Source organism: Cariama cristata, unplaced genomic scaffold (genome assembly GCF_000690535.1).
Source record: "Cariama cristata isolate BGI_N322 unplaced genomic scaffold, ASM69053v1 scaffold22556, whole genome shotgun sequence".
In the NCBI taxonomy this organism is placed as follows: domain Eukaryota; kingdom Metazoa; phylum Chordata; class Aves; order Cariamiformes; family Cariamidae; genus Cariama; species Cariama cristata.
Window position 1 is genome coordinate 18,780 of NW_009621940.1, and position 19,169 is coordinate 37,948.

A 19,169-nucleotide genomic window follows, 5' to 3' on the forward strand; every position below is an offset into this window, starting at 1 on the left:
CCTATCTTTGCCCATATAACTACAGCAATTTTACAATTTGTCCCACATCTATCTTGGTATATACAGAATTTTACGGGAGGAGAAACTCTTCTTTCATGTTCACCTCTCCCACAAATCTCATTCCAACCTCAGAAGAGGATGCTTACGTATTAGCACAGAAAATTGCTGACTGTCTCGTAAGAGTCCCAGGCAGGGTTATGGCTCAGCATTATTCACCAGCATCTTCATTTAGCATCACCACCCTTTCCATCATCACCCTTTCCAGCACTGCTCTACCGTACGCTACTTAAAACAGCACGTTATTTGCAGTGAGTTGGTCTAGTTTTCCATATCTTAGCCACAACTACACCTGAGTATCTAATCATGGAAGAAGACCATGACTCTGAATATGGGGTTGAGATAGACTGGACCTATTATTTATACTCTGATAACATGAAATAGTCGTAGCCAGGGTCAAGCTCTCGTTCCAGCAGATGTACTACAAACTCATTTTGAAGCCATCTTGACCTCTGAAGTATCTTCAAAGCAACTAAGTGCAAAGTAGGAAGAAAAAGAAGGTCAGGAACAGCCTACACGCCTCACAGCAAGCAGCAGGCTAAGCAGCAGCAGAAAGGAGGAGGAGAACACTATGCGAGGATGCTCGTGAATAACACTAGACCGTGTCCCGCTCTGATGTCCCTTCCCACGGGACCACACTCTGCATGCTTTGGAGGTGCAGGGGAAATATTCTGCTGGCACAGGTGGGCAAGAGAGTCAGTTCTACCTCAAGGCCTGGATAAAGCCTACTGAGAAGTTTTTCGTTGCAGTGTCCAAGGTGACAAACTTGAAAGCCAACAGCTAATGAACAACCTTGCCCCTCTCCAGGCTCAACTCTCTCCTGCAATACTTTTCAGAAAGAAAAGCCTCCTATAGAATTCATTCTCTCTCTCTCTCTCAAAACCAACTTGCCCACATTCATGTCCAACAGCAGCACATCCTGGGAGCCAGACCTCAGCTCCAACCCCACGTGGGAACAGCTTACACTGAACTCCACAACTTGGGTGCGAGCTTGGAGCAAAGATGAGTATGAAAGCAAATCTCATTACTTGCACCTATTACCTGGTTTGATGCAATTCTCTCTCGATGAAGTCACTTTCTGGAGGAAAGGTTTTTTTCCCCAGGAAAACCACAACAGAAAGCCTCATTTCTAGATATGCTTTGGCTTTCTGACTCAGCAGTAAACATGTTACCATACTATAGCCAAGAAAGAAAGATGATGCTCGTGTCAGGACATTTTCAAAGTCTTTCCTGAAGAGTTACCTGCGTGCCCAACATGCAGCATCACCAAATAAACTTATTCAACTTAATACGAGGGACTGGTATCTGATGCCACTTGGCTTGTCTCTTCCAGTGGAATTCACAAGTCAGAACTGAAAGTAAGCTAGAGCAACTGCCAAGATCCTCACCATCCGCCTTAGACGAGCATCTCAATTACAGCCTGTACGAGTTTCACCAAAGAGACTGTTAGAGGCTAGCAGCTCACAAAACAGTCAGCGTTTCAATCAAATTTACTCCTGCATACTGATACATTGCAGTTGCTGGTATGAAAGTGGAGGAAGCCGTAAGGCTTGCAGCAGAAAGCCTGCTGAGAAGAGGCAACGGGCAGTCGGCCTGTGGCTCTCAGCCCAGATCAGGCAGGAAGGCTGCCCAGAGCTACGCCAAATACGATAGCTGCTCCTGGGGCTGCACTGCTGGGTGGGTTGACCGACGTATGTGACCCAGAGAAGGGGGAGGCTTTCTCCTCATTTTCACTCTTACAACTGTGTAATTTTCCCTTCCCGTCTTGTGCTGGATTTGGCGCTTGTTGGAGCTCTCTACATGCCAACACAACTCCTTTGTTCCAACAGGGAGAGGGAAGAAAAATAGAAGTAGTTTACTGCTGGGTCAGCGAGTCCAACCAGCCCATGGCAGGGTCTGAACAACGGCGGGAGCTGCCCCACGGCAAACAGAGGAGGGAAGGAGGGGAAGAAACCTGCCTGCTTTGGGGTGGCTGAGCCATGAGACCGGCTCTCAGCACTTTACATGAGCTCATCCTCAGCCCAGCGCAGTTACCCAGGTCGGTGCAGTCCATGCTGCAGGTAAACCTAACGCACTTCGGCACAGAGAACGGCTGGCAAAAAAGTCATACGCTACCAAAACACACGCGTGAATCCCAGGCTCCTTTTTCACCAAATTCCAATTTTTAGGAAACATTTCAAATACTTGAGAATAAACTCCCTAATTAGGTAAGCCTATGCCACAAGGTTTAGAAAAAAAAAGAATTACAGAGGGAGTAAAAGAGACTGACAAGACAGACTGATCAAAAGCAGCTTAATTTTCTTCCAGAGCCCCGAGGAGCAGCATCCTGCGTCACCAGGGCACAAGCAAGGTCTGCAGAGCTTAGCTATTTCCGAAGCCCATTTTAACCTTAAAATAACTAAATGCTTTATTTTCCAGAACGAACACGTTAATGCATATTTGGCTGGAATTTAATTACAGCAATCAAGCGGAGAACTGAAGCTGAACGCGGCTCTGGCAATGAGAGGAGGAACAAAGGCAGCTCCAGCTGGCAACGCAAACCACAGCGTAGGTCAGCCAGCTCCCAACTGCACGCACTCCGGCTCCCAAGTACACCCCGTTTGAAGCACATCACTGAACTCCACAAGAATTTGGAGGAGGAATAGCAGAGCCACATGGCTCAACTTTTCCTCCTCATGTATTATGCAAATGACACCAAAGCATTTATAATCTTATAGTGGAAAATAAGCTTCCTGGGGAAAGTGCTTCCTTCCTTCCCTGTGGGACACAGCTCCCACAGGTAACGCAAACCTTATCACCCACGGTCACAGGTGACGTCAGCCTGGCTGCAGGGTTACTGTTTTGGCCGGTAGTTACAGCTCAATTTTCTGAAAGAGGAAAGTCCACCGATGATTCAAAGGCCTTTTCGTTTCTTGCAGGAAAGCAGGCATTGCGTCAGCAGCACTGGGGCAAGTTTTCCTTTGGTGTCAGTGGAATTTTCCAGAGGAAGCGGACTCGAGGAACGACTGGAGCCATGTGCCAAGGCAGCTGTGAAGGCACCTGCAACTGCTGCAAAATAAATTCCAGCCGCGTGCATGCACACTGGAAGATTTTTCCTGTCTAGGCACAATAAAGTCACTCGTGGGGCTGGAGAGAGACAACAGCTCCCAAAAGCCACCTACAAGCGGCTACGACGGGAAATGCTGAACCTTGGAGCCAATGCTAATTGATCTTGGTGAAATATTAGCAAAGGATATGCTTTTCTTAAAGACGTTTCGATCTAAAGCGGAGTTATGAGTGGCTTACAAAAAAAAAAAAAAAAAGGATTTCTTCAAAGCCTGACGAGGAGAGGCTTTGAAATTAAATAGTGGAGATACAATCTGAACCTACAGTATGAAATCATCACAGCAGGTAGATAAACATACTGAGATGTGATCTACCCTAAGGGCTGAGCATTTGACGCCTTGAGAGCCTCCTCTAAATGAGAGGTACCCACGTGCAGCGATTCTGCCCCAGTCTTTGCAATGTTTTAATAAAATCCAGTGTGGGAGATCTCTCCAGTAATTCCATCTCTGAAATGCCAAAGAAAAACACATTCCTTGAGATCCACATCTGAGCCACTCGATACCCTTCATCTTGATTTACGGTTACGAAACCCTTCTCCTTTTACTGTGGAAGTGGTTCTTGGAACCTCAAGAATCATGAAGACTAATGAAAACTCCAGTCAACAGAAATGCTTTGCGGAGAACTTTGAAAAGTTTTGCTGATTTGGTTTGCAGAGAGATTTTATTATCACTAACTTCCCAAATGAACTGGGAGCATAAACGAAAGCAAAGCTGTCTAACCAGGTTCCATTGCTCCAGCTGGAAGCTGCACCACAAAAAATGGGGATGTAAACAAGTTATTATAACGTTTATCACTGCAGTGTTACCATACAGGGCATTTGACTATAAGTCCGAAGAACTGCAGAGCAGCACGGGGCATGTTCCGTACGTGGGGAGAAGGGAAATCCTCCTCTGAGCAGTGCTGCATGGTGTAGCACTGAAGGCAGCATGGCAGACCCGGTATGCACACAAGGAAGAGAGGTCCAGCTCCAGCTGGAACCGATAAACCTTGTTTCAGCCTGGGAAACCCAACGGCCTGGGGCCATTTGCTTCTCTAAATTCACTGCACTCCAAGAAGCCGCCCAGGGAAGGTGCAGACATCTGGAGAGCAAATCTATGCCTGACGGAGGCTGCTTTCCCCCCCCCCCTTCAGTAACTTCTCGTGGATGTAAGACTAATTCAGAGCGCTCCAGGGTCTTACTGATGCCTGACTCGAAACCAGAAGAGCACACAGTTGTCTGTCCTGCCTGCTCTTCCTCCTGTGGCAGGACAAACAGGAACAGAAGAAGGATTTCTTTTAAGAAAGAGCCGACATTTCCCCTGGTAAAACTAAGAGAAGACAAAATCCACCGGCCTATCACACCATCCTTATACAAAAGGATGAGATGCTATTACTAAGCCCACCAAAACACCTGGCTCCATTTGAGCAACAGTTGCTTTTGTACAGAGTCCCTACAATGAAAAAAATAGGGAGCAGATCCAGCCAGTGGCATGGGGAGACCATCAGAAACTGTCGGGAAAGATGAGAGAGACCTAGGAACACTTAGAATCACAGATTCTTCCGAAAGACGAGTTCAGTTGGTTTGTGATCACACACATAATCATGAATCACTCCATTTGCATTCCCTTACTTTTGCCACTCCTTTATCTAATCAACCTCATTCCAACACTTTCTAACTTGCAAGCCCTGGGTAACCTGCCTTCATTGATTTTAAACTCCTGTTCATTAACGTCCTCACCCCAGAGATTAACAATGACCTCTTACAAAGACAACGTGAAGTAGCTTGAAAAACTAACGCAAGGGTGAGCTCTGCCAAGGGAATACAGAAGCTTTTCTCCCAGGGTCTGCAGCACTATATAGCAACCCAAAATTGCGGGCTACTGCCACTTCAACAGAGGCTGGAAAGAAGCACAACATCCCTTGCTGGAAGCATTTCATGAAGGATTTATGATTTGCTACGGAATAGCTGCCCTTTCTGACATTGCTTTAAATTTTACAGTTTGCCTACTTGCAGGTGTTATTTTTATGTTTAATGGCTGTATAAGTGCACTCCATCAATAGTCTTTAGCCCAGCTGAAGACAACTTCCTTCCAAAAAACTGTTGTGTGTGCGATAATCACAGGAGGGTTCACCAGGACACTGCTCCTTCTGGCAGCTTTGGAGCTGCTGTCACCTCCTGTCTGGACTCTGGGACATCTCAGGACAACAGTCGCCTCCTTCTCAGCCCACTTGGCACCAGCACCCCGCAGATTTTGGGGTCTGTACCATGGGCTCTGATCAAACTTCTCTGCATGGAAACAGCTTTTAGGTCAGACTTCAGGACAAACTTCCTCGAGAACTGGAGATGACAAGCTTCTCACCCGAAGGTTCATTTTGCCATTCTGTTGCTCACCGGGGCTCACAGCATCATCCCCCGCAGAGGAAACTCAGGTGGGAGAGGTACCAACGTTCGTCTCGCAGAACTGCAGCACAGGATTGCTTCCTCTTCTTCCTCCTCGCTTGGTGGGCAACCACCTAGTGCTACCCCAGCCAAAGGGGCAGCGATACTGAGCCTGCTGCCCTCGCTAGCGCATCCAACTCCTCAATGTTCCCCTGTGCTTTGGAAACACAATTGCTAACTGGTCCAATCACGCTAACTGTGTTGCTTAACACGCTCCTGAAACAGATTCACTCGGATGATGGCGGGACAAACACCTAGGCAACAACAGAAGGATTAAAGCAAATTACTATTTCTGTGTGTAGGGTCTTTGCTCACAGCTAAAAGCCAGCAGCCCAGGTAGGAACATCTTGCACTGCTCTAACTTTCTGCAAATAACATACTTCATGCCACTTCTTTATCCCTGAAATGCTTTGCACAACACTGCACTACACTGGCAAGACAGAGATACAACGCAGAAATTTTGCACTCAGCAAAATCAGTCACAGCCTGGGGCATTAGAACTCGTTCTGGAGATGGGAAGCACAAGGACAGACAGCCAAGTTATCCTTCTAATTGATCATAAAGTGTCCTGGCTTGTTTAAGTGTTCAATGCCTGAGGAGGGAGGAGGAGGAACAACAACAATTTTACTAGCATTGCAATCTCGTATTATAAGCTTCTTGGAGTGCTCATCTTAAGCTTGGGCAAAAAAAAAAATCCCAAAGTACAAAGCAGCAATTGCACACTCCAAAAAATGTCTGATCCACATGTGACAATCCTACTGGAGGCCCAAACACTGCAGCCTCTTCTTTTAAAAGGTTCAAGGAGAAACATTTGCCACTCGGTCTATTAGGGTTTACAATCTTTTGTTTGCTGTTGAATTCTAATTCTCCTCATCTGCAGCAACCAGCAGTGCCAGGAAGTCCTCTGGCTTCTCTGTGTTAGCCTCAACTGCTCCACTGTTATTTTGAGATCAGATTAAACCTTCCTGCTTTCGATATAATGGAAAGGGAATTTGTTTTCATGTTCCTGGCTATTAGCTTTTCGAGTTTTCTTTCATCCCTTTCAACTCTGCATTCTGTATGTCAGTTTGTTCCTTCCTCCAGCCTATACTGGAGGAAACTCTTCCGCCGATGGACAGACCGACATCCACCTGTAATTACAGACATCCTCAGCTCTGACTTTGGCAAAGCTCCTTGCTGGTTGCACAATCTCTGTGGAGCAGTTTTCCAATCTCCCCAGCTCATTAGTAAAGGAAGAGCAGGGCTGCGTGGGTTCTGGGTGGAAGCAGCGTTGCCTTTGGTGCAGGAATGTTAACGGGCAGCTGCCTGGAGCCCGGTGCGAGCCAGCCCCCATTGCCGCATGACGCCTGGAAAGGCCAGACTTGCCAAAAGCTGGGATCTAGCCATTAGGGAAAGCCCCGAGTCTATAAATAGAGCCACAGGTGAGAGCTACGCCACTATCGTGCATCCTGCTACCCAGGAAGCGTGAAGCAATCACAAGCTTTTTACACATTAAACAAACTCGGGAGCTGTTTAATCCCAAGGTGCCAAACCTGACCCTCTGCAGCATGGTACGAAGGTATCTGGAGAAAAGGTGAGACGGTTCGAACTGTCGGACTGCCACAAGGAAGTTTGGAGCTTGTCAAAAAGGTTACGTGGGACAAAACGGCACTGCCCAGAGCCAAGTCACAGCGTAAGCGTGGCAGAGGCTCCTGGGGAATGCAGAGTAGGAAAACACAAACTGCTGGATGATGGATGTCTTCTCCAAGGGAGAAGTTGTTGAATTATGCTTTCACTTTGTTAAAAACCTTTTTCAAAACTTATTTCTCCAGTTTTATTTTCTCTGCAAACATCCATACACCTGTAAATGCCGTAGTAAGAGTGTTCATGTTGACATGGGTTTCAACAGCGGGAACTGAAGTCCCGTTAAGAGTACTTGGAGAGCTGCCTTCAACAGTGTAGGGCTTTTGGGTTTACTGGTAAGTACTCCCATTAAATCCACTCTCCTCTAAGGGGAGATACTGCGTGTAGGTGCTGACCTAAGATTTTGTGGGGAGATTTTAAAGCTTTCTGCTGAGTACTAGCTCCCTATTCGACACAAAAATTACAAATGTTTCTTGCCACTGGTTTTTAAAGTCCCCCACAAAAGCAAGCCCTGCTTGCTGTCCCTCTCTCCCAGCTCTCTGCCTGGCCCTACAGTCATCAGTGCTTGCGTTACAGGACAAGGCTGAGGACATTTCCAACGGTAGACTCGCTACTATCTGTTTCTGGAAAGAATAGAGACTTCAAACAAAGAAAAAGCAAAGAGGTGTTATCAAGGACTATTTTTAATTTAGTGAGACTCATCTTAAGAAATCTGTTTTGGAGATCCAAGTGGCATCCACAGCTCCCTTAAGCGGTGCTTAGGGCAGAGAGGGGGCATGGGAGGGAAGCAGGGAACCCGTATCCACAAAGCATATAATGTCAAACACCGTAAATCCCATCTCTCGGCTCACACAGATGGTTACACAGGGCAAGATGGATCTAAGATTGGTGAACACGGCCACTGCTCTTACCCAGCAAACCTCGGGCAGCACTAATAGCTAAAGTTCTCCCAGAAAACCCTGCCCCGTGGCCCAGCACAAGTGTCAAGGGAAGGAGCAACCAGCAGCCCCAGCCTTGCGTGCCGTGATCCTGGTCACCGTGATGGTTAATGACTAACAACCCGAGCTGCCAATCAGCTGATGTCACTTTCATCATCGTCATCCTCTTCATCACATGGTTCTGGACAGCAAGATCTCTTCCATCACTAACCCAATGAGAGCACAAACCAATAGCAAATGTGGCAATTAAGGTGCACAAATTATCGTTGTAAGTGAAGATTATAATTAAATGCAGCATATAATTAAACATACTGCTATAACCACGCTGACACTGCTACCATGCCAAAGCACTCACAAGACACCTTCAAACTGCTCTGAAACTGTGACTTCCTTGTGGAAAAAAGGGTCATTATCAAAAATCAGCTTTCCTTCTAGTAACACAAATAAAAATCCTGGGTCGGATTCAAGACTAAACCCTGCTCCCACCTGAAACCACACAATTCCACATGGCACCTCGTTCCAGGCCTTCTTAGCCCTGTTCTTTGTTAAAACACACTCTTCCTCACACTCACGATGTTTCACACCTTCCTCTAGTGCTCGAGAAACAGACATCAGGCAGAAGGAGAAGCTCCAATGTGTCTTGGGAAGCAGCTTCCCTGCACCCCTCTTTGCCCCAACATGCACATACACACACGTGAGTGTCTACATGTTCCTTGACGTGCTGTCAGAAGACTCCATCTACCACTCTAAAATGCTGACACTGCTCCTCAGCTTTCCTGGAGATGTCCTTCAGCAAGAAATTTGATACTTTTCCCCGATTCTGAACCAAAAGACCAATTAAAAGATGTTGTGACATTAGAACTTCCCAAAAGACAAGTTCTATATTCAGTTGTGATATTTGTACAGTGCTTTACAAATATGCCTAATACACAGTACGCTGGCAAGTCATGATACTTAAACCATTGACAGAGAAATAAAATAGGATTCACTTTTGAAATTCCTAGACTTTTAGTCACTCTGGTTCAATTTCGTCTTTCACACAGGTCAGAACCAGGATTTTCAGAAAAAACGGGCAGTCAGAGGCAAGAAACTTGACTCCACACTGCAATTCCACCGTAACACCTAACAGAGACTCATTCCAACAATACAATCCCTTTACCTTTTTTAGCCTCTTTTAGGACTTTTGCTTAATAATCTCCAGATACTCGTGCTATGCACAAACACCCAAACCAGCCCTGATTCTTGTCAAAGGACATTTGTCAAGGCCACAAAGGGAGTCATGACCATGTACAGGACTCTTGCAGCACCAGGGGACTCAGCCAGCCTATACCTACAGGCCAGAGGACAGATGCTCTCCTCCTTTCAGAGTCAGGTTATGCACACTTGGTTCTTACTGATGTTTCAGCTCCACTTAGTGGCCAACAAAGCTCATTTAAAGTGTTGCCTTCCTCTTGAAACTGCTGCTTTACTCAAGAGTTGAGGACAATAGGGATCTTCTCCACTCTGACCAGCGTTAGCCTGGTCCATGATCCACAGCTAAAACAACATCAACTAAAACGTCAAGTCTGAATTCCAGCAAACACTTACCTTGGTAGCAGTGGAGACCGGGGTTTTGGTTTTTCTTTCTCCTTTTCACGTTCCCTGTCCCTGTCCCGGTCGCGGTCCCTGTCCCGGTCCCTGTGCTGCCTGTCTTTTTCATCTCTCTTCACTCGTTCTCTTTCACGTTCCCACTCTTCTTTCCTCCGCTGGCGCTCCTTGTCGCGTTCCCGTTCCCTTTCTCGTTCTCGCTCCCGCTGGCGCCGCTCTCGTTCCCGCTCTCGCTCCCTCTCACGTTCCCTTTCTCGTTGTCTGTTCTCTCTTTCCACTCTCTTTCCTTTAAAAAAGAAAAAAAGAAATCATTGTGACGCTGTGGTAACATCTCCTAACAAAGTCGGCAGCAAGGTTTCAAAGTCTTGGACTGCAAGCAATTACATACACTCTCCCATGTTAGAGCAAAGTATCGAGATAAATAACCTGGAACTTGCTGGCCATCACTGTTTGCTGAGCAGGCAGAAAGTGGAAAGGAACAAAGCACCGCATCATATTCATCACAGTTGTAATTTTCAAAGGCAACAGTCAAAGATTAATTTGGCTTATTATGCTTATTAAATAAATGTATTGATGTTTGTAAGTATTTACCCTCATTGCTAATCATGCTTACAACAAGCTAATTAACTTTACAAACAAGGATCATGAAAATAATTGATGGAGCATCAAGTGCAACAACAGTGAGGACAGGCTCCTGTTCGTGCGTTGCTTCTGTAGAACAGCAAGGTCCGCCAGCAAAAGGAAAGCCACTTTTTAAAGGATGTGACGAATACTACTGAAAAGCTCCCCACCGAGCAGGATTTATTATTTTTGCCACTACTCTCGAGGCACAACAGTTTGCACAAGGGCAAAAGGAAGCTGAGGGAAAGGGTTCATAGCCTTATTTTCATTGAGCTCTATACCTTACAGCAGCACAACACCAACTGACTGCATCTGGGATTTTAGCAACTGGCTGGGTGCTTTCCCTGTCTGACTCAATCAACTAACGTGCAACTCCACCAGCGGTGGACAGTCATGCCGGAGCCTCCATCTGTACACAAAGCACGTCTGTCCAAATCTAATCCTTTCCATCTGTCCCAATAACTAACAAGCAAACCATCCCTCAGGTTATTTCCTGGAAACTCCCTCCCTCTCCAACATTTCCAAGAATGGCTGCAGATGTGGCCGTGAACGCTGCACAACTGCCTGGTACACAGAGGAGCAGTCAATGCACATGAAGAACCACCATCTTCCCATCTCAGATGCGCTTTTGCCTTCACCACGCTGAAACAGAACATCCTCCCATCCCTGCATCTAGAGTGTGTTCCGTGCAGTAATTAAGTCAAGATTTAACTATTTGTAAGATTAAGCCTCTTGAACATACATGAAAAGTCCCGTTTCAACCACTGCACTGGCACCGTGACAAGGACCAGAAGTACCTGGAAGAAAGTTGAAAGGAAAAGTGCAGGAAGGGGTATTACCTTACTTACTCTGTAGTTACGGTATGGATCTGGGTCTGTATACTGAACCCTGAAATTCTCATACTGCCCACCACGCCAGAACCGTTCTATTTCATAGTCATAATAGGGATCTGTATAGGGATCAAGCCTACAATGAAAAACAGGGAAGGTTAGAAAGGGAAATATCACCTTGTCGCCATACAGAAACACTACATATTCTAGGTCAGGTCTTAGTCACTGTGCTCTGACAGGAAAAAACATGTTCAATGGAGTATGACTGTACAAAGCGGTTTATTTTCTACATATACCAACAGTCTTTTTTAAGTGAAGCTTATCAGAGAAAAGCACAAACCTTTCTTGATAAACACACACACAAAAAAAAGAACGCTACAAACCAAATTCAGCCTTCAAATCAATGTGGTAAAAATGCAGAAACACCAACTGCTTTTTATAGCCACTTCAAACGTATGCAAATGTATCAGAACATGTTTTGCCTCATTGATTTAGAGCTGCATTTTCCATCCATGCACACACAGCTAATCTCAAGCACCCTCGCATCAGAAGTGGAACGGATGGTGATCTCCTACTTCCCTGCCACCGGAGGTGATGGGTGCATCCCAGTGCCACCAGCACAGGACAGGAGCTGTTGCTGAGCCTTCCACTGGGAGAAGCTAAGCAGGGGGGTAAGCCAGGAACGCTCTGCCCCTACGTCTGGAATTACTCCATTCAATGAAGGTAACCGCATCTGCAGCTGATATTCTCCAGTGGAAACCAGCTGCTGGCCCCTCCAGCACACAAATGCACCGGCAAGCAGGTGGCACACCCTGCTCAACTGCAAAACTGTAATTACTTTTGGGGAGGAAAAGGATTTAAAACCCACCCTCCTTAAATCTACAATGTTTCCTCTATTTGATGATTTCTATTAACATTATTTGATGTTTTTAATTCACATACTCAACAATATCCAATCCCTGCCAGCCACCTGGAGTGAAAATATCAGATCCATTGTAAAGATGGGGAGGTGGGTACAGGAAACAAGAAACTTCCAGGGCCACAGAGGAGTCAGTGGCAGAACTAAGCTTATACAGCAAGTGCTCCCAAATTCCACATTATCCACAATGAGCCTCTAAGTATGAGGAATAAAGGGCCCACTTTTCCATTTAAAAAAAGTGCCAAATAATCTAAAACAGGTTAAGATGTTAGAGCTGCCCTGAAAGTCAAGCGGCTACCTGTATTTCTTTCAGTGCTTTTAAATGGTTTAAGATTTCTATTTTTGCCTGAAACAATAAGCCAAGGGAAAAAGTACCAGGGAATCTTGAACACAGATGCTTAATTTAGCAACAAACTCCAGATGCCAAGCAGACAACAGTCTGGATTCAGTGACATCAGGTGTTCAAAGAAACACAAAAAGTCTCAAGCTACACCAAAACGGAAACTCTACTTTTTAACACAGCCCCAAGTCCAAATCTCTCCATTCCCTTCCTGTAACATTTGTGGACTTCTCATGCATTTAAACAAGCACCACTGCTGTGCATTTAGATAATTCAGTGCTTAAATCCTTAGGCAAATAACTGGTATCACCCAAAAAATCAAATACAGCCATTCAGGTAATAAACTGTCCACCACACCTGACGGGACAGTGGTCTGTGGCCTAGGAAGTTTTAAGAAGTGCAATGGAGAAAGGAAAGGGAATATTTTCTTACAGTTGCAGCAGTACTGGAATCAAAGACCTGCTTACCCATAGTTAATGTTTTCTTTGATGTCCACCTCCCTATAGTTTTTCAAAAAAGAAAAAGGGATTCATGAACTATTTAGACATCTTCATATGTCACAAGACAGTCCTGAAAGCATTTATTAACATCCCAGCTGCACCACCAGTGGTTAGTTTGCTGCAAGGTGTCAATCTGTGCAATAAGGCGTGTGTGTGTGTGAGAGAAAAATCACAATTTTCTAGAGTTTAGAGCAGCAGTAGCTTCATAACTTTTGCCTTTACACCCAGTGAAGGTATTTTACTGCCAGTCTGCTTATAGATAAAGGTTCATAAATTTTCAGGAATTCCATTTGTTTGATTACTTCTGTTTAACACTGGTTACATGTAACACTTTTTTTTTTCTTGACTAAGTGAAAAACAGAAAGTCCTGTACCTAACACAACAATTCTTACATCAGTGAAGTACTGGCATAAAAAAACTAGAAGGCCAATGCTAGTTTCATATAGAGTCATAAAATAACGATACTGTACAGTCAACCCACAGAGCACTGATGGTACGTCCCAAGTGCAACTGAAAGCCTTCTCAGAGGAAGGGAAGACCAAGATACAGACCTATTTCTATCCATGAAAAAATTAATATGGGGCAACTCTTTTGTTGCAGGCTGCAGAGCTGAGTACATAGCTTCTTTATTAAAATGGGGAGAGGAATTGCACTCCAGAGCAAATCAAAGACTATTGAACAAAAGCTTAACCTACTCCTTACTCCTTTTCAGAGTTTTTTTGCAATTCATTCACTCTAAAATAGACAGAACCAAGCCTTGCAAGCACTCCCTCTGTGAGTGGAAATATTTCTATAATCTGTATGTGTAGGAAGAACAGAGGATTTATGAGCAAGACAGGAACAGAGATTCACCTGTATTCCTGCAAAATACAAGCCTCTCTCTCAAAAACTCTTCTTCCATTCCGTTTCTTGGCTCAAGAACTACTAAGTAAGTTTCCCAGAGCTGATTCACCCTTGTACCTTCTTCTGCCTGCTCTCACTTGTGACAGCAGCGTGCCTGAGGTCTCTAACACATTATGTTTTACCCCCTTGAAAACTCAGTCACCTAACACTTAAGTTTAGGGTGTTTGTCTCGTCCCAGGCTATGCCCTGGCAGCTAAGAGGTTTGCTTTCCAACCACTGTCTTACTGAACAGCTTATCTGGGACCAGTCGAGATGTTTGTTAAGACCGGCTGCGGTGCCAATGCCCTTGCAAATAAACACCCAGCTGGTCGAGACAGTACAATCGCTGCCCTGAAGCTCCTGGACATTGAGCATACTCCAACTTTGCAGCCCCAGCTTCAGCATTTTAAAATTCTCATGGGTTGAATAAGAAAAACAAGGGGGAAAAAAAAGTTGAAAGAATGCACTGGCGTGAGGGAGGCAATGCACAACTAGATGGTGTCCTTGAGGGACCAGTATGCCAACAACATTGAAGGCAGAAAGGTTTAAAGACGACTGTAATGGAAGGTAGCATTGAACTGGAGTGAGTGGAGGCAGCTCAAGTTTTTAACCGGCGTACATACTGCTTAATGGAAGTTGTTTTCATTTTCTGAGGTGAGCGTTCCTCCAATTTGGAGGAACAAGTCACCTGAAGACTGCCATACTGCACTACATTTCCCACCCATTTATGCCATGTAGGAAAAACAAGACTGCATCTTACGCTGGATCTCTGACGTCTCTGGTGATGCGGTAATTCCAGTCACGGAAAAACTCGTTTTCTTTGTCAAATTCACGCTCGTCTTCTCCAATAGTCACAGTGAACCTCTTCTCCTCGAAGTCAGGCTCCTGTTCTTTCCTCATAGTTGCCTTTTTTAATACCTGCCATAACATAAAAACATTGTAAAGAGAGAAAATTTCTGAGGCACAGAGAAATTGCTGTATTAAAATCCTTCACTTGGGAGAAATCTGCCTTTCAACTAAAGCACCCTTCTGTGCAGGACACTGGGCTTTTCTTGACACAGGAAGTGTAATTCACTATTCCATCATCTTAGAACAGCAGCAGACAGGCAATAAAAAAGTTTCACACATGCTGACTCCATTTTCTGCAACGATCAGACACACGGATCCTATACGTGCTAGAGAAACAGGTACTGAAGTAAGGGAAATTGGATCAGCTTAGAAAGTTTTGCTTTGTGGAGGGCTTGACTTCAGGGTCACAAACTCCCCCTAGCTCATGTTAATATAAAAAAAAACAAACCTGGATGTCAGCTCCTCTTGACTGTACAAGAACTGTGATACACAACAAGACACAGTTAACAGGCTAAAAGGCAAAAGGAAGGCTTCTTAGAAGGAGCTGTTCTAACATCCTGCTCCTCACGAAACAGGCCAGCGGATTTGGAGGCAGTCAGCACACTTCTGAGGATGGCATTTACCTCTTTAGCATGCCGGAGTCCTCTCTCCCAGGCACTTTCTGTCGGAGGGTCTGGAGGGGGTGGAGGTAAGATTTCATCAACGACTGGCCCTCCCTGTTAGAAAGGTGAGAAGAGGAAGGAGACAGACACTTGGCATTAGTTTTAAGTAGCAAACTCATGCTTTGTAAACAGTTACCCCAGAGTACCTCCAGATACTATGGAGATGTATCAGCAGGACATAAGCTGGGACACATATGGAAAGTTATTTCCCTCTACCAGCAACTTCAAGATCACCTTTTAAAAAAATCATATATTCAATTTAGGTATTGATTTTTGCTGAAGTACTAGCTAAAAAAAAAAAATAAATCTTCACTTCTCCCAGAGCAGAAGCCATAAATTCACAGAAAAGATGTCCCTACCCAAGGGTTGGCTGGCATCAGTGGGTGAGGGCCGATAGGAGGAGCACCATTTGGAGAGAAGGGCTCAGGCTTGGAGATCAAGGAGTAGTTTCCTTTGTCATTCACACCAGGGTGAATAAATCGACAGTTCATGCCCCAAGTACAATGACCTGTGGAAATACAGTTCTGTTAGACTCCTGTATGCCTACAGGAAGCATTTGTTCAGCCCCAAAACCATTTAAAATCCATCAAGGAATAATGCTGTTTGAGACATACAACTTCTCTTCTCTCCAACTTTGTCGAGATTTATGTGTTTTCATACACATGGAAAGACCCTCGCTGCCACCCCTCACCTTCCCAGAGAGAACAAATAGACCCAGTCACAGATGGATGAACGTACAAGAACCTTATTACAGTGGGGAGAAGGGAGGGATGGACACATATGCACCATTAAGCAAATGCAGTAATAAGTCTACGAGCTCTTCAAGTCTCATTAATGACAAATACTTCAAGTTAGGAGCTTTACCTTTTACAGAAAACAATAACTATAACCTGACAGTAAAGAAAGCATCACAGTGCATTCAAAATTAACAGCTCTCCGGTGAGGCACGAAGTACATCAAAGCTTTTCTCTCCAGCCAAATCCGCAGGCTTGCCAGCACAAAGCAGGAAAGGAGACATCGCTGTGGAGTGCAGCAGACAAATCTGAAGCTGCTCATTAGCTTCAGGTACCACCCCCAAAGAAATGGTAATACTCAGGGGTCTCTTAACAGGATACAAAGCTAATTCCCAACTTTAATTTAGCTTGCCTTTGAAACAACACCCTCCCCCCCCCCCCCCCTTTTTTTTTTTTTTTACTTCTGGCAATCCACTCAACATCAGGCAACAGACATTTTGCAGATTTCCCAGCAGACAACTGCATCACAAAGTCATCACTAATCCTGCGCTAGCTCGGTCATTAGCGCATTGACTTTAGAGGCAATGGAGCAGTTAACACTGCTGTGGCCCAAGGAAGAATCCCTGATCTTGGCTGGCAGGGCAACATGTCGGAAATTCTCACTGCACCTGGGGCCCTGGAAATGCTCCTCCTCAGTCCCAGATTAACCACGCACTGGTGTTCTCGGTCAGAGGTAATACTGGATGCTTCTGTACTGTCAAACGCAACAAGAGCACAAATCCCTTTGTACAGCGGCTCAGGGAGCGATGCATCCTTTCTCAGTGCCTGAGCACTGGGTGTAGGGGCTGCCAGACACCTACACAAACACTTACTATTCCTGCGGAGGTGTCAAGGGGAAGGAGTACCCTGACAAGTAAGGGGCCTTGCTACGTATATGTCAAGGCAGCTACACATCAAGCTACTTCACTGGAAGGCTTTGCAAGCTAGTCCTTCATGCCACTGGATAGATGCAGCCACGTGAGTGCTCCTCAGACACAGCAAGGACAAAAACCTGAATGTCTTTAAGGTCCCACGTGAGCAGCACCTGATCTCCCTGGTGGCAATAAAGCCTTTCAGGGGTAAGCAGGAGCGAGTGTCAGTGTTATCTGAACTGACACCAAATGAAAGAAAAACAACTGCGGCAGGAGATCCTGCAGTCTGAACTTTGACTCAGGCAAATATTTCCACGCTGCACGAAGGCGTACGTCATACCAAGGATTCAGGAACAAACATCCCTCCTTGCCGAGGTACTTCCCTGTTCCACCTTCATCACCAACATGTTCATGTCCCAGCACAGGCAGAAAATTTGATACCGGAAGACATTCAGGAAGCCAAGTATATGATATCTGATGGTCACGTCTCCGGAAACCCCCTAAGCAGTTCCCTACATTGCATATGCCACTGACGCAAGGAATAAAAGAAGGGTGGAGAACAGGGTGGAGCATCTTAATTTCAGATTTTCATAAGCTGTTTCAAGGGCAATTGTAAATAAAACCAAGTAAACGAGCAAACATTAAGTGAGATGAAGCTGAAGGAAGTGGAAGAGAGCTATAATAAGTTTAAATACGAAAGCTTTTATAAAACTTACTCTCTACTCTAAAAAAAATCACAGGATAGTCCAAGATAGTTGTTGTGCAGTTGCACAAACTTTGGGGAATGTCCCAGTAAGAAGAATTAAAAAAAAAAATAAAATTCAACCAGTTAGATTTAAAAGTCTTAGGTCTCATTCGCAGTAAGAAATACATTTTATGACTTCCAACTCCCATTCCTTCCAACTGAGGCTGACAATCCCAATCACATTTCCGAAATGTGGGATCTGGTACAGTGTGGATCAATCTTCTGGCCTGAGGAAAAAGCTTCTATTTACATGAGGATTCTTTTTTATTCCAGCTGGCCATTTCCTCAGCCCAGTGGAAGTACTGGCCACCAGCACATCTCACCCTGTCAGGTCCAACGTCACCCCCTCAAGCACAGCATCTCGCTGGGGTTTCTGGGTTGCTTATGAAAACAGCTATACTTGAGTTGCCAACACTGACACCACTACACAAGTGACACAGGAACCTGGTCAACAGATGCATTTGCAGCGGCTGCAGCAGCTCAACAGATGTCAGCATGATGTCACATCAGTATTTCTTATACAGAAATAGTATTTCTAGCCCTATTTTCAATTAAAAAATTTCAGCAAATGCCTTTTAATAAGTGGGCAAGTGAGGCTGATAGGGGATTGCAAGAAACAACTACGTTTTGGCAAGGCATGAGCTTGATAAGAAATAACGAGTATTTGGCACTTTTGTTTTCCACAGAATAACTTCTGAGCAATATCTGATTGTTAAATCAGCCCAAGCAGTTTTATTCTGCGCTGTTTTAAAAACACTGGCAAGTTTTCCTTTATTTGCTTCCACCAGGCTCACCACACTTAGAGCAAAGCTATTTTTGCATATTGGCTCTATGTAAATTCAGCATCTGGCCACCAAGGAACAGAAAGGTGATACCGAGGATGCCCGAGGCACAGTTTATCATGTAGACAGCAGCTTAACAGGTACAAAGCCAAACAAGAAAAACTATAGCACCTTTGGTTTTCTTCCACCGTTACAGCATGTCATTACCTTTCATGAAGAATCGGCAGGTGGGACGTGGCCTCACTTTTCTGTCGCTGGGGTCTTTAACTTCTCCTTCTTCTAAGTCATCATCCTGGAACAGACAGACAAGCTGACATTTCACGTGGTGCATTTTCTGCAGCGACTTGACATTTCACAATATGGTCAAATATCAGTCACTGAAAACACACCCTGGAGCAAAACACAAGAGAAAAACAATATAAAGTTACAATAAATACCCCATAGCATCTTTGCAACGTGCTGCCTCAAACAGGAAGATGCCTCAACTTCACAAAACCCTTCAGGTGTTACGGACATCCTGATGTCACACCACAGACCAAGGTTTCAAGCTGCATCATTTTACCCAGTATATATACTTAAAGGCTCAAAGTCAACAGTACAGTGGATTAAGATCTTACACCTCAGCTGAACGAGGCTGGCTGTGCACTTTTAGACGACAGCAAGTG

The 19,169-nt window shown here is 45.0% G+C and overlaps 1 protein-coding gene across 1 annotated transcript in view; it reads right to left on the reverse strand.

The window, feature by feature from the left end:
• Window positions 1-19,169, reverse strand: part of ZC3H18 (zinc finger CCCH-type containing 18) — a 39,959-nt gene that overhangs the window by 17,170 nt on the left and 3,620 nt on the right. Inside the window, exons 2-7 of the mRNA XM_009702170.1 lie at window positions 18,712-18,796; window positions 15,692-15,840; window positions 15,294-15,386; window positions 14,582-14,739; window positions 11,195-11,316; window positions 9,730-10,015 (exon numbers count right to left, since the gene is read on the reverse strand). Coding sequence (XP_009700472.1) covers window positions 9,730-10,015; window positions 11,195-11,316; window positions 14,582-14,739; window positions 15,294-15,386; window positions 15,692-15,840; window positions 18,712-18,796 — 893 coding nt within the window. The remainder of the gene's footprint in view (window positions 1-9,729; window positions 10,016-11,194; window positions 11,317-14,581; window positions 14,740-15,293; window positions 15,387-15,691; window positions 15,841-18,711; window positions 18,797-19,169) is intronic.